The 14,755-nt window shown below is 30.0% G+C and overlaps 1 protein-coding gene across 1 annotated transcript; it reads left to right on the top strand.

Moving 5' to 3' along the window:
• Positions 1 to 2,913: 2,913 nt before the first annotated feature.
• Positions 2,914 to 12,237, top strand: LOC116774121 (PAS domain-containing protein cky-1-like). Its single transcript, XM_032666776.2, has 11 exons — positions 2,914 to 3,255; positions 7,516 to 7,697; positions 8,356 to 8,429; positions 8,512 to 8,601; positions 8,676 to 8,864; positions 9,056 to 9,240; positions 9,416 to 9,522; positions 9,811 to 9,961; positions 10,129 to 10,428; positions 11,045 to 11,178; positions 11,458 to 12,237. The coding sequence occupies exons 1-11, from the start codon at positions 3,245 to 3,247 to the stop codon at positions 11,640 to 11,642; spliced, it is 1,608 nt and encodes a 535-aa protein (XP_032522667.2). The 5' UTR covers positions 2,914 to 3,244; the 3' UTR covers positions 11,643 to 12,237.
• The last annotated feature ends 2,518 nt before the right edge of the window (positions 12,238 to 14,755 follow it).

Here is a 14,755-nt window from a genome sequence, read left to right as displayed (position 1 = left end):
TGTTAGGTATCCTTGTGCAGATTAAAAGAGTTAACAGCATGTTATACAAAACTGATTCTCTAAACTACGTAATTGGTTTGATATAAAATTATTGTTACACACCCAATAGTCCTATTCTAAATAATTTTTGTTCTAAAACAATTCTTTTTAATAAACATCGACTTATTCAGTCAACTGTTCCGACTTCTAGTATTTTTAAACGTTATACCTAATTCGGGTTTATACTATGTACCGTCAAAATAGGAAAATAATACACCGTAAACGCTGCCGAAACTAAAGAAATAATCTAATTTGTTGCTTACAAGTAAAAAGCAGGCAAAAAATTAAACTAAGTTTTAAAGATGACTACGAGACTTAAATTTTCGCAATATGAGTTCATATCGTCTGTCCGTGATCACGGTCGATGTAAAGTAATCGAAACGTCGAGAAAATGCAAAAATAAAATAATAAAATTCAAAAAACTTATTATCATTTTAAATGTGTACACAAGAAAATTTTATATATCAATATAAAATGCAGACAATTCAATCTTATAGTGGATCCTCCTTGTAGTTCTGATCATAAGGAAGCTGTTTCAGAATCTTATATCACATGCCCAAGACTGTAGAAATCATCTCCAATTCCTCGTACGAGATAGGGCGTCGTGATAACAATCGCTTAGCCTAATAACCGCCCGGTACCTTTGTCTATTGTTTACATTGGGGTGCAGTACGTGATTTGGTAAGTCACGCCGGCACCTTTTTGAGGACCTCCCTGACTTTATGGTTGAACACACCGTCGTCGTCTGACGAAACACATGGTGCACCATCACATGAACTACGACGAACGCTTCCTATCAGAAGATTCATGACATATAAATTAAATTAAATAAGCTATTTAATATAAGAGCATTATGTTATGTTAAATTATTATTTAGCGACTTCAACAATTTTTTTCCAAAAAAAATAACCAACGGAAATATAACATACTTTGTAATAATTTTATAATTAATGTAACATTATTATGAGAACCCCCTGTATGTGTGCGCACCCCCCATAAGCACGTGTCGCAGTTTAGTCGGCGCGTGATTGGGTCCTTAATGACCCCATGTCACCAGGCCGCCGAGCATCGAATCTTTGAAAAGCCGAAATGAGTATCGTACCTTCATAATATTACCTTATTAAGAATCACATTGTAATGCTTCCTTCCTATATTCTTTGTTTCAGATTCCTAGAATTTTATAATTTATTTTAAATATTCCTACAAATTAATATAACGGGATTGCGTTATTGGGTGGTAAATATGAAGTGAGAGAGAAGAGCTTTTTTTAAACATCAATGTACGAAATACGATGTCACTTGCTATTTCAATGTTGTTTAGCTTTTATGGTTGTTTGGTGTGAATTTTATTTTATATAAACTTCAATCAAACTTAACTATGTACTATTATTGAATTGGTTCATAAATTTCATGAACATTAATATCAAAGCTATTCCCTGAACGACTCCTGAAGCTTTTATTGCAATGTTATGAAAATATTATTTGAAAACTAAAAATGTTAATATACGCTAGTTAAATCCCAAAACGTAAGTAAAATAATGAAATAGTAAAACCCGCAAAACTTAAATGTTTGAATTCTTTAGATGTTAGAGTACCTATTATTATATTACCTTAAAAACAATCTTAACTTATAGATACACCAAATATAGCAAACTTTAAAAGTCTATTAAGATATATATATGTAAATTATGTATGCTTTCAAGAAAAAAGTATTAAATCTTAAAATAAAAAAAAATATAACAATATCACAACCAACATAAGAAAGACTAAAAATAAAAAAATATATTTATTATATTTATCTCAAGCTCGTCGAGTGTAAAACCGCAGCGAGCAACTAGTACGAGACAACATAACCTTTGATGAATGGAGGTGATGTCAGCGATTTTATATAAAACTACAAGTAATTCTAATAACCGGATAATGTGAATTTAAAACATTGATACAACATACAATTAATATTCATATTTTTGTTCTCACGATTCAATAATGAATCACTGTTATATCCGTGTGAGGCGAACTGAACGTTTCGTGTAAATGTATTTCGGTTTTTTGTGATTGATTGTAACAAGCATTAGATTTAAGATTACAGTGGTCTCGCGTAAAACGGGAGCCGCCTTAGGGCTGAGCTTATAACTTTAGTTTTTACCTAAATTTGATACATCTTGATGTTCATCCAAAATTATATCTGGCAATGTGATAGATAATTAATGATTTTCGTCAAAAATATATTTTATTAACACATTCCAGACATATTTTCGACATGATCGATAGGTATGTGATTAAATTTAAAATAATAATTTCGAGACAGCATGAAATTAAACATGAATTTCATATAAGAAAGGAGAATTCATGTAAACCAGTTAATTAAAGAAATAAAGTGTAGATCAATGTCTAAACAAAGCGTCCATTCAGAGCTAGCTCATTAAAAGGTAATTAGCCTAAGAATTCGTATCAAGATTCATAGCACATGCCTCCGCGGGATCGCAGCTTAAACGCACTTAAGTAAAGTATCAATAACTGTCATCAAAGAGAATCATTATAGCGTCTCTTTTACTCGAAACGTAATTACAGCATTACGTACGTCCCTCTCAAACTCATTTATACACAGCACAGCACGTAAGACAACGGACATACCGTTCCTTTCTTCCAAAACGTAAAACGTAAATAATATCTATCCATCCCGCTCGCACCGTATTTAAGTGCCATCAAATGATTTAAAAACCTACCAAATGCCGGCTACTTTTCTTGGATGACAAGACGAAAGCTTAAAAAATTTTAAATTGCTTGTGGCCAACACGCGGCTCGTTAAGGCATCGAATTTGGACAAAAGGAGAACGCGCGAAAGAGAGGCTCTACCCCATAGTCGTTGGTCCGATGCGCTCGCGCACGGAAGTATCGGGGCTTCGGATACTAATACAGTTCTAATAAAAAGCTTACGCATATAGCGTTATCATTATAATAAAATAGTTTTTGTAGTGCGAGGTTGTATGGGTGCTGGTTGTGTGCCGCGCGTGCGGTTATGGGTTTTTTATAGCCATAATATGACATCGATTTAGTGATTTTATGAATAGGGTTGTTAGTTGTTATTGAGACATCATTGGATCCTCTTCATTCATACCGTGTGGTCGTGTTTCATTCAATATTACTATAATATGGTGATTAATTGAAACTGTGTTGTGTTTATTTACTGACGCTCTATCGGCAAAATGTTTTTAAGGTGAGAATTTTTTTTTATTTAATTATAAAAATTAATACATTTTCTAAATTATTTGAAATTAATTAATAATTATAGCATATTTTTTTTTTAAATAATCAAAATGTAGGTATGTTATTTTTAAATTAACTTGCGCTTAAAATATTTTTCTAATTAACACAAATAAAATTGTAACTTTTATATCAATGTATTATAAAATAAAAACATTGTTCACATTGGCAATTATGAGAAAACTACTAAGAATGATATTTCCAACGGATTAATTTTTCAATCATTAAAAAATTCATACTTAACACTTCCCAACTATATTGATAGTACAATAGTAAATTACAGAAATTAACTTATTTGATATATTAGTAAAAATCAACTATAAAAATATATTTAAATTTAAAACGTTAAAGTAACTGAGAATACTATATATTGAGGTTTTACAGAATCTTAAACGGATGAAGACAGATGCTACTGAAGTGTCAAACGTACTAACAAGAAAACAAACAACATTATCTCACAGCATTTTCGCCTTACATAATATAAAAATAGATACTAAATTCACTTGCGATGATCATTTGCTTGTCAAGTTAATTTATATTTAACCTTATATATAAATAAACACGAGTGCGTATTAACTGTTACGTAGTTTATTTAATTTAGTTTTTACATTTTATTTATATATTAAGAAATTTAAATTGCCCGTTATTACAAAATATTAGTGATGTTGACTTTTAACAAAATAAATACATTGAATTTTTACTATACTACTATACTACTTTTATATAAATCTGCTAGAAAACTTACAAACTACACAGAATTATAATTTTTGTATCTGGTAACATTATTAAGAAAAATACGGTTCGTTTGAAAAAGGAACACCCGTCGTACAATACAAAATCAAAACAAATACGATCGGCTATATAAATACATAGGGACAGACCAATTCAGTACAACAGTAACAAAACAACAGATAATCTCGTTCCGAACGTTCGATAGAAAATCGATCGGACGATAAAATACTCTGGTCGTCATTATGTCAAATCTCACCGGCTTTTGACAGAATTATCGTATGTAATCAAGTAATCACGTCAATTGAGCTAAGACCGATGCTGTATCTGGAATACCTCTGGTTAGAATGATAGATACAATTATTTGAAAATAACGAGACGTGCTTTGTTCTCGGATATCATTTTTATCATAATACGAAGGAGAACTATTGATATTCTACCTTTTTATGTCTGTTCTCTAATAAGTTATAAAGTTTCTTAATAAAATGTCTTCGTATAAATTATGATAGTTTCTGTTGTTATCGAGATAAGTTTTAATAATCACATTTATTTTTAATATTTCTTCAATCTATTTCAGTTGAAAGTAAAGTAAGTTTTTTATAGAAAACAAACACGAATTTAATGATATTTTTAAAAGGGAATCTTGAGAAGTACAAGAATTACAGGAAAATCTATATAAGTTACATATACATCAACATACGGCAAAGTTAAAAAAAAGAGACCAATCTTTTTAGTACCTACTGTTATTTTTATAATTTTAGGCTGTTTTTTTTTTTATATTTCATTGTGAGCAGAAAACTGTATCATCTTTTTAAACTAGACATCATTGGTTAGACGGTTTAATTTATTTCATTCTAAAGAGGTTCTATTTCTCTAACAAAAGAACCAACTCCTTTCATTGCAAAATACAATCTCACCCAGACAAAACGCATTAAATGAGATAATAAAAAATATAAAGTAAATATAAAAAAAAATGTATAAAAAGTATATTGCAAAGTATGTATAAAAATAATGAGTAAATAGATTGGATGACAGAAAACACGAAAGATTTTTCTTACATCTGCAAACACTACTGTGGGCTACTAAAGAAAACAAAAAACATATTTTTTAGGAAGGAGGATAACTCAAAATAGATTATATATATATACTTATATATGTATATATTTATATATTGACAATAGAAACTTATTCAAATTGTTATTAAATTATACATTTTATTTATAATATATAATTAAATTAAAGTTTATAATAATTCGGACAATTAAATATTTTAACTTAAACTGTAAAAGAGCAGTGGTATAATTAATTTATTTTTACAATATCTGAAACAAAAATATAATCGGTATGTCTACTGCTGTCAACATTTAATAAATACATCAGTGACGTAGATAATATAAGCAAGATACAGAAAATATTCATACTTGTGAAGTTAATTATTTATCGTTAGAAACATGTAATTATATTATATTTTTAATTTTAAAGATTTTTTTTATTTACTTCGTTATGAATTACTTTAAAGGAATCTATGATTAAGGGTCATAGTATATTATAGTAGTGTTGGCGTGACAAAAATGTATTGATTTTTTATTTAAAATTTCGATAATATTAAATTAAAGTCGATTAAAATTTTTTATCAATCAAGTATTTTCTTGTACTCTTGTTTGTTTACTCAAAGTATAACATCTTATATATAATTAAAAGATAAACTTAGTATACTTAGGTTATACATATAAAATAAAATTTTATTTCGCTGTCAGAACCAAGCAGGAATTTTAATAATATTTTTAATTGATAACGGATGAAAAATTACAAAATATTAATATAAATCAGGTACTTAAACATTAAGTTAGACAGTCACTTTGCGGTTACTTACTTCTTTATGCCGTTTATTTACAGAATTTACAAGGTTCATAGGATAGTTTCAAATCCCCCAAAAATAGTAATATGTAGAAATTTCTAATGTCAGTATTACACATACTTCTGAATAGAAACTAATTCACAGTGACATATTCATGTGATCCGGTTAAAAGTAGAAATAACTAGTTAATTAGAAATAACTCTTCTCTAAAATAAATCTTTTTACGATACCGTTGTCAGTTTCGAAATTTTTAATATTATGACAGAACTAAAATTGTTTTAAGTCACTAAATTACTTTTAAATGAATTACATCCAAGATTATTACAACGAATATAAATATTTCGAATTCTACTTTTTTGTTAAAAAGAAATTAGTCTGAAGAGAAGTTTCCTGTAACAGAAACATCACAAATAAATGTAATCGAATGTAAGTACCGCAGATTTTTGTACACAATAATAAAGTATTTCATAGTTGAAAAAGAAATTACCGTTTTGCGAATAAACCAAAAAGATAGCAACTCAAATAATACGAGTTTCAAAACAAACAATCATTCAATACAATCAAATTAATAAATCGACGGGGCACCAATCATTATCGGTACCAAAAAAATCACAAAATCGTGGCCACAGCCAGGTGGGATCAAAGACGCCGCTAGCGGCGGTCCACGCTACTTCCTCTACTGTTGGATCTCACGAACGTTTGGCCCTCGTGATTAATAAACATTTAACAGGAGAATTTCGGTTTAGAAGTAAATGGTATTAGACATAAATAAATAGTTCTCGGTTTAACTAACTATTGAATTTACTGTAGCACGCAGTTTTGTTAGTGTTCATGACTATTTATCCAATTAAAACGATTTCTTATAAGTTATGTCACCGAAAACTTATTTTGCATCAAAGAAGGATTTAAAACAGTATTTTAATAGTAACGTTATTTAAATTGTCTAATCTCTGTTTGAATTGTTAATTTACGAAAAACTTTAATTAAGAACAGCTTAATAACAAAACAGTTCAAGGTGAAGGTAAAATTTTAAATAATCTTTATATTTTTAACCGACGTAATTAACGTTACTGAACATCGTCAACTCGGACACGTATAGTTCTCACGTACGCGATAATATCTAACAGAAATGAATGAAAAATTATTCCACACTTATTAAGTATTCCCGCGAACGATATAGGAAAAGAAATTGTTTGCATTTGAAATGAACTCGTTGAATTTGCATTACAATAACATATTGGAAGGAGCAATAAATCCAGACATCTTTCCGTTGCGGCGCTATCACAAATATTGTAATGTATTAACCGACAGACACCTGTCCGGGATACTGTATCCGCGCATTGTTTCAATCCTGGAATCCTTTCCCTTTGAATTATCTAACTTATAATTTCTCCAAGAGATCAGCATTAGCACTCATCACAACATGAAATGCCATACCCAATCGGTTCTTATAGCTAAGGATAATGTAATATAAAAAGTATTTCGCACAAAATTAATTATTTCATAAAAAGATATAAAATTTACAAAAAAAAAATATATGAAAAATAAACTATTAGGTATATGAAAACGTGATTATAAACTAATTATAACTATTTCTAAATAAACTCATCGGTAATTATTGGCCAGATTCGAGCCAACCAAATCGACGAAAGGCGCGAGCAAGATGCGTCGCGATCTCATCAACGCTGAGATATCCAACCTCCGCGATCTGCTACCCCTACCACCGTCCACAAGACAAAGACTGTCACAACTGCAACTAATGGCACTGGTCTGTGTGTACGTCAGGAAAATGAATTACTTCCAACAAGGTAAATATAAGAAAGATAATTATACCAAAAAAATTTTCAATATGATATAATTGCACTTAAAAATATACAAGACAGCGTAATATCTAAAATGTAAGTCGTAATCCGACAAACAGTTTGCAATAAAACGAAGGACTTTTTCGGGATATATTTATTATTACCCTTAACATTATAAGAATTTAAATAAATGCATGCTAAATTTATTTTACTTTCCAAACATTTAAAAATTTCGTAAATAATTTCCTTAAACGTAATAAGTATTGATGTTTTAAATCTATGAAAATTATATTTAAAGCGCAATTATAAGTATAATGTACAATAATAATCGTAAGATATGGACGACGATGTTATCAGTCATAAGCGAAGCACGATGTTGCCATTGTGATTGCACACATTAGCATTAATTAAAATCCTTCATTGTGATCGGTAACATTTCATTTGCTATACTAATTCGCTTCTTCCCATGCTCCAGATTTGTCTAAGCTCATCACGTATGCCGTTATCCAAAATCTCGACCATGTTTTTGAAAACGTCCCCAAACTTTTTGTTTCACCTTCAGTCACGAAAACTCGTATTAAGACGTTTTAAATGCATTTAGTTCGCTATCTTATCTCTAGTTGCTATTACTTCACCCATAACTCGGTCTTTCTTTCTGTTTTAGTGTTCAAGAGTCACGACTTTAGTTATCAGTACCAAGAGCAACCTACTCCTACACCAAATATCGGATTTTCAAAGGTAATTTTTGTTTTTTTTTTCAAGTTTACGACCGTTCACCGTGAAACTATAAAACATTTGTTACATTTACAATGTCTTTCAGGCAATGAATGGTTTTATGATGATGATGACACAGAACGGAAAACTGTTGTATATATCAGAGAACGCTGCGGAATATTTAGGACATTCTATGGTCGGTAATCGATTAACAAATAGTTAAAATTAAAGATTTATAGACTATTAATAAACATTAATTACGTATTTCAGGAGGATCTTCTGATTCATGGCGATAGCGTTTACGATATCATTGACAGACAAGACCACCAGATGGTTCAACTTGAATTGAACAGAACTAGCAACAGTGAGACTGAAAATGTACCAAAGAATAGACATTTCTTCTGCAGAATGAACGTCTCAAGAAATGCGAGACGCCAAATGAGATTTGGTGACCAAAAAGTAAGTTATAATAATCAATAAACAACGATCCAAATCTAAGCAACATTGCCGATAATTATATTTAGAAATATAGAATATCTACATTTAAAATTGTAATGGTAATACATTTATAAGGGAACAAGAATGAAATTTAAATATGTATATTTTTTAATTAGCTCTCTTTTAACTCACTGAAAATTCTATTTCTTCAGGTAGTTTTAGTTCAAGGGCATTATGTGTCATATTTGCCGCTTTGTAGCCGCAATGAGCCGGTGTTCCTAGCATCATGTACGCCTTTGGCTATGCCTGAAACAAGGGAATGTATAGTTCATGGAGCCACCAATGTGTTCACTACCATACATTCGATGGACATGAAGATATTACACATAGATACCAAGTAAGTTTACTAACTAACATGATACAGATTACATAAAAATATAGGCAATATCCCTTCTTAAAAGTTTACATAATTCGAAACAAAGAAATGCAAACAGCTACCGACGATAAAAAAAAAAGTGTTTTTTTGTGTTGCCAACATTATAAAAAATAATTCAAACAAAATTTACTTTCAGCGGTGAATGGTACTTAGGTTGGAAGAAAACTGATCTGATAGACGTGTCATGGTATCAAATACTACATTGGGATAGTTTAAGAGAAGCTCAAACCAAACATAGATTAAGTAAGTATTCATAAACTAATTACAAAAACAGTTCTAAATTTAATCAAATAGTTTATTACGTACAACTTATAACGACTTTATCAAAAAGGTTTAATTCAATAATTTTTGATACAAATTTATTTGGTATTCATAATAGCCTCAACATAATTTGATTCTAAATTAATTCAAGTAGTCGATCGTATGTGAAAAATAAATTAAAATTTCGAAATTTTATGCTAAGTGAGAGTTCCTTAAACACGTCCAAATGTTACAAACTTAGAATGTACTAGCAAGTATTCGATCTTACAGTTACCCAATCGGAGCAAGACAAATGTTGCATCCTCTTAGTAAAGCTACAGCAAAGAAGCGGTTCGTTCCTATGGATACATATGGTGCTGCAAGTCAAAGAGGCTGCGGATGCTCCCAGGCAGTTCATTGTAGCTACTAACCAAGTCTTAAGGTAAGTTATTGTAATTTCAAAGTATTTTTTGGACGACAATTACGATCAAAGCAGCTACACTTTTTTTATCAAAAGAACGGCTTAGACAATTCATAATTTTATTTTCTTAATTTTTCAAATTAAAAAAAAATCTGTCTCGTCTCACACAAGTAATTTTATTTCAACAGTGAAGAAGAAGCATCTATAATGGTGTCCAATTCATGGTTATATCAATATTATGGATACCAGAACCAGAATTGTGGGATGCTCGACCCCAGATGTCAAAAGTTCTTTAGAAGAGAACCATATTACCCTGATCCCTATCCAGAATACCAATATGTAGAAAACGAGATCGATTACACTGGTTACCACATAACGCCGTATGTTTGTCAAAAAGCTGACGATTATGGCTGTGAGAGAATATACACTGATAGAGGTCCAGTAGATTATTCCACACATTCTCCACAATCTACAATAAGTGAAGAAAGGTGAGTTTTATTTATTATATATATAATAAAATCTTTTCACTTTTCCCGACAATTGTTTCAAATCGAATACGCAAGATAATTAATTTGCCCTTATATTAAGTGTTTACCAGACATCCCATCGTCTTAAAAAAACCCAAGGTCACTATACGATTTGTTTTCGTCATGTCACATCGGAATATAAATAAGAAAATCATCACCCCGCCCGTCAGTCTGTACGCGTAATTTGACACCTTTCATTACCATATTTATTGTGCAGTTAGGAGAACCACGAACACATGCCACTGACTAAATAAACAATAAACCGCTTTACCAAAGCAATAAGAATCAAAATTGAATAATATTTTTATTATAGCATGAATTACGAGTTGTCAATGTTAACCAAATATGTCGAGAACTTTGGGAGAAGGGCGTAAGTCGTTTTTGAATCTCATTCCAGTGATAGCTTTGAGTGACGTTTCGAACATGACCCTAAAATTATTACTGATATTGGTACGGGCTCTACGTTCGGGTACAGTTTATAATGAATTAACTACGGTTTTGTACGTAACAGTGCCAACAATTCTCCGGTAGTAGAATTTTGGGCTATAACAGTATAATTGTATGCCTTTCCTTCCAGATCTCCTTTACATTACGAAACAGGTGATGTCGTTGTGAACAGTAACATGTATATGTGCAGTAAGAGAGAATATTATGACCAATACGCGCAGGTTCATTACACACAAGAAGCTTGTGGCAGTGGAAACATTGAAGGTAATAAATTTAACTTAAATAATAGCAATATAATTATTACTCCTCTTTCAAGCTTTTGACACTAGAACTTTTTTGTAGCGAATACCAAAGGTTACGGGTTCGAAACCTACCTGAGTCTATGATTTTTTTTTTTAATTTAAAATTTTATTATACCTCAACTCAACATTGCATTAATGTCAAAAACAGATTTATACCAGTTACTTAAATTTTGTTTATTTTTTTTTCTCCTTTAACAACCTTTTTGGTTTAATTTTCATCAATAACCTTTTTGAACGCTAGGAATCGAATACCCGGCCGCTAAAAGAATGAGATTAACGACGCCACTGAGCATAGAGGGCACTGATGGCATGGAGAGATGGAACCCCAGCCCGCCCTGGTCTGATACACTCAAACTGACCGATTACACACAGAGATTTACATATAATATGCTACCGGCGCCTACGGAAAGAACTATTGTCACTTAATTTCAATTAACTCACATGTGTGTGTGTGAGTTACATGCATACACATTTGGACAGTGTGAAAGTGTGAGTGCGTCATAATTAAAAGTGCTCAATGACTAATACCCTGTAAGAACTGTTTCTTGAAGTGCTAAAGCATTGTGCAATAAAATAATAAGTGCAATTTAATAACTGTATAGTAATAATTTAATATAAGATTAAACTGAATACGCCTTAAAGTTTATGTTAAAATTAAATTGATACTGTATAATTTCTGATCGTTATTGAAATATCTTATTTAAGAATAATTGTGAATATTTCATGAATATAACGTTTAACATAGTTTTAAATAGGTTTTAATGTCATTTAGTTCAAGTGATATTTGAGGGTATATCAGTATTTTAGAATAATATAATAATATTATAATATTTTACTATACGGTATAATATAAAAATAGCAAATGGTTCCGTCCAAATATTTGTATTGCTTTCCAAAGGAATAATTATATAGTTGAAATAATTTAAGAATAAATTTCTTTCATTCTGTACATATAAATACAAACTATTTAATGTATATGTTTTAGAAAAAGGTTACTTATGAAATAAATACTTTATTGAAATGACATATCTTTTATTATAAATGTAAAAAGAATATTATAATATGAAAACGTGTTTGTTATTTGTGATGCGAGCTTTTATCTTCACACATATGGACAGACAAGTTATTTACGAGTTGATATAGCGGCACCAATCAAGTAAATGATTTCCACATAATATAAAAAATACTTTCTTATTTAACATGGATCACAGTATAAAATATTAAAGCGTATGTTTAATTAACTCGTCTTAATAACTTCACGTGTTTAACAAAACATATATCGAGTGATTAATACTGTAAGTCTATTCTTGATACCTATAATATGTCATACAAATATCGTATTGCGTATTTTATGTGCATATAATTCTCGATATTGAACATCACAGTCTAGCAGCTTAAAGCAATTCTTTAACTGATAAATACATTTGCATAGTTTCTAGAGATACTTTAAATGCATCCTATTTAAATCTGTCCCTACCTGATTAGTAGTCTCGACCAATTTATCAAGACCCCATGACTCACTTGCATGGAACTTTTATGGATACGCCAATTAAAGATGAGCGAAATTTATAGAGGCCGTCGTAAAATTGTGGCGCTAATGTTGTCAAATTGATAATAACATATACCACTGTGGATGGTTCAAGTTATAAGTGAAGTTGCTATGAAATAATTTGAAGTGTTGCGAGCTTTATGATTCTCCAGCTTTATTAATTATACGATGAATTTGGTATAATAACATAATAATAATAAAAATAAGTTGTATAATGACACTCTTCTTTAAACCTTTTAAATAGAAATTTATAGTACAAATAGTAAGAATGATATTTACCCAGCCACACTGACACTATTTTGTCTTTGTATGTTAAAATTAATATCATCCTATTCCAGAAATTGTAAGTAATTTATATATATATACATTTTATTCAACCAAAAAACTATTTTGTTGCCAGAAACCTATAAATACAAAAATGTATAAGCGATAATGACAACCCGCTCGTCTCTCGCCGCTTGCTCCGCCAGCGTCAACTCAGCTAAGCTATTATTATTGCGAGGTTGTCCACCTGACCGCTTTGAATAATTGATGTCAATACTACGTGATACATACCATGGATTAACCATAAACAAATGAACAGAATAGGCGACCACCATAGCAAATATTGTTCGATAATTTTTCAAACTACGTTATTTTTTTTTTTAATTCTGCTATCTGTATTTACGTCGACAATCTCAATATACAGAAATAAATTAACATAAGTTTTTTCTATTTATACGTTTCGATATAATTCTATTTGGTTGTCAAACAAATTGATTAGTTTATGTTATCTCGAAATATATATATTATAATATATCATCTATACAAAAATATTGTATAGATGATATATTACATAAATATGATATTAGAAAATAATATGATAACCGTGAACATAAAAAAAAATATATCAGATTAAGTATAATAAAAAAAGAATAAGTATATATACAATATTCATTATCTTGGTGCGTGTTGTTTGACACCGTCCACTTATTTGAGAAGCAGCATAGCAATTCGCATTAGTGCAACTCGTTAACAGAAAACAAATTAATGTATTATAAGCAACGCTCTCCGTGGGAAAAGCTGTTTAATTTATTTATATTATTTAACTAGGCTGGCTACGTGATGGTGTTAATTGAAACAGATCTAATTGCATCTGTATTCTGTAATTGCGTATTGCATCTGTATTCTTGTGTATCAATTGCGATTGTATGAAATAAGAAACATATATACATGCATAAATCACTTACTTAGTAGTTCGGTAAATCCCATATATGTGTTTACTGTAATTTATTTTGTTTTATTATTGATTTTATTTTTTCTTTATTAATCAGTATTATTAGGTAATTAATAAGTATTGAGTTAATAGTAATTGATTACCTAAACATATAAAAATAATAAAAGAAAAGAATTTTTGCTCTTTTTTTTTTGATTTTCACATATAACCTAAATTATTATAAAATTGTTTTCATAATAGCAACAACCGTAAAATTACTTTTAATTCTTAATGATAATCAATAATTTTATCAAATAAAATAACAAAATCACAGAGAACAACAAAAAAATATTAAAATTACCTTCTTCAAACACATTACGAGCAAAACAGAAACAGATCATAACATATTATCTATAGATAAGAATTTATTGGCTCTAAAAAGGCTCTAACGTAATGTATCCAAGTCGGAAGGCTGGGTAAAGTGTGCAAAATACATTAAAATGCGATTTACGATTTGATAAATATTCATTGAAACAACACATCCTTTATTCCGGTTAAAAAGGAAAATATGGACGCTTCTAGCTTGTGCTAGTGTGTACTAGGTTGTTTGAAATACTAAGAATATAGACGTAGATATTTTATAACAATAATAAATATTAACAGATCCTCACAACTTAGACTTATGATTATAAATGAGTTTACAAAGGTTAATGTATTTAATGAGATCTAAGGTTTTCGCGAGTATTCATTTAAATGAAACTAGTATTCGGATTTACTACGCGGATTTTATTATTT

This window comes from Danaus plexippus, chromosome 20, assembly GCF_018135715.1.
Source record: "Danaus plexippus chromosome 20, MEX_DaPlex, whole genome shotgun sequence".
NCBI classification, from domain to species: Eukaryota; Metazoa; Arthropoda; class Insecta; order Lepidoptera; family Nymphalidae; genus Danaus; species Danaus plexippus.
This window is presented reverse-complemented; position numbering and strand designations above follow the sequence as displayed.

Excerpts from the sequence above, each read along its gene's own strand:
- LOC116774121 (XM_032666776.2), top strand. Across the intron at positions 7,698-8,355 it reads AATGAATTACTTCCAACAAG|TGTTCAAGAGTCACGACTTT; the intron begins GTAAATATAAGA and ends TTTCTGTTTTAG. Across the intron at positions 8,865-9,055 it reads TGAGATTTGGTGACCAAAAA|GTAGTTTTAGTTCAAGGGCA; the intron begins GTAAGTTATAAT and ends CTATTTCTTCAG.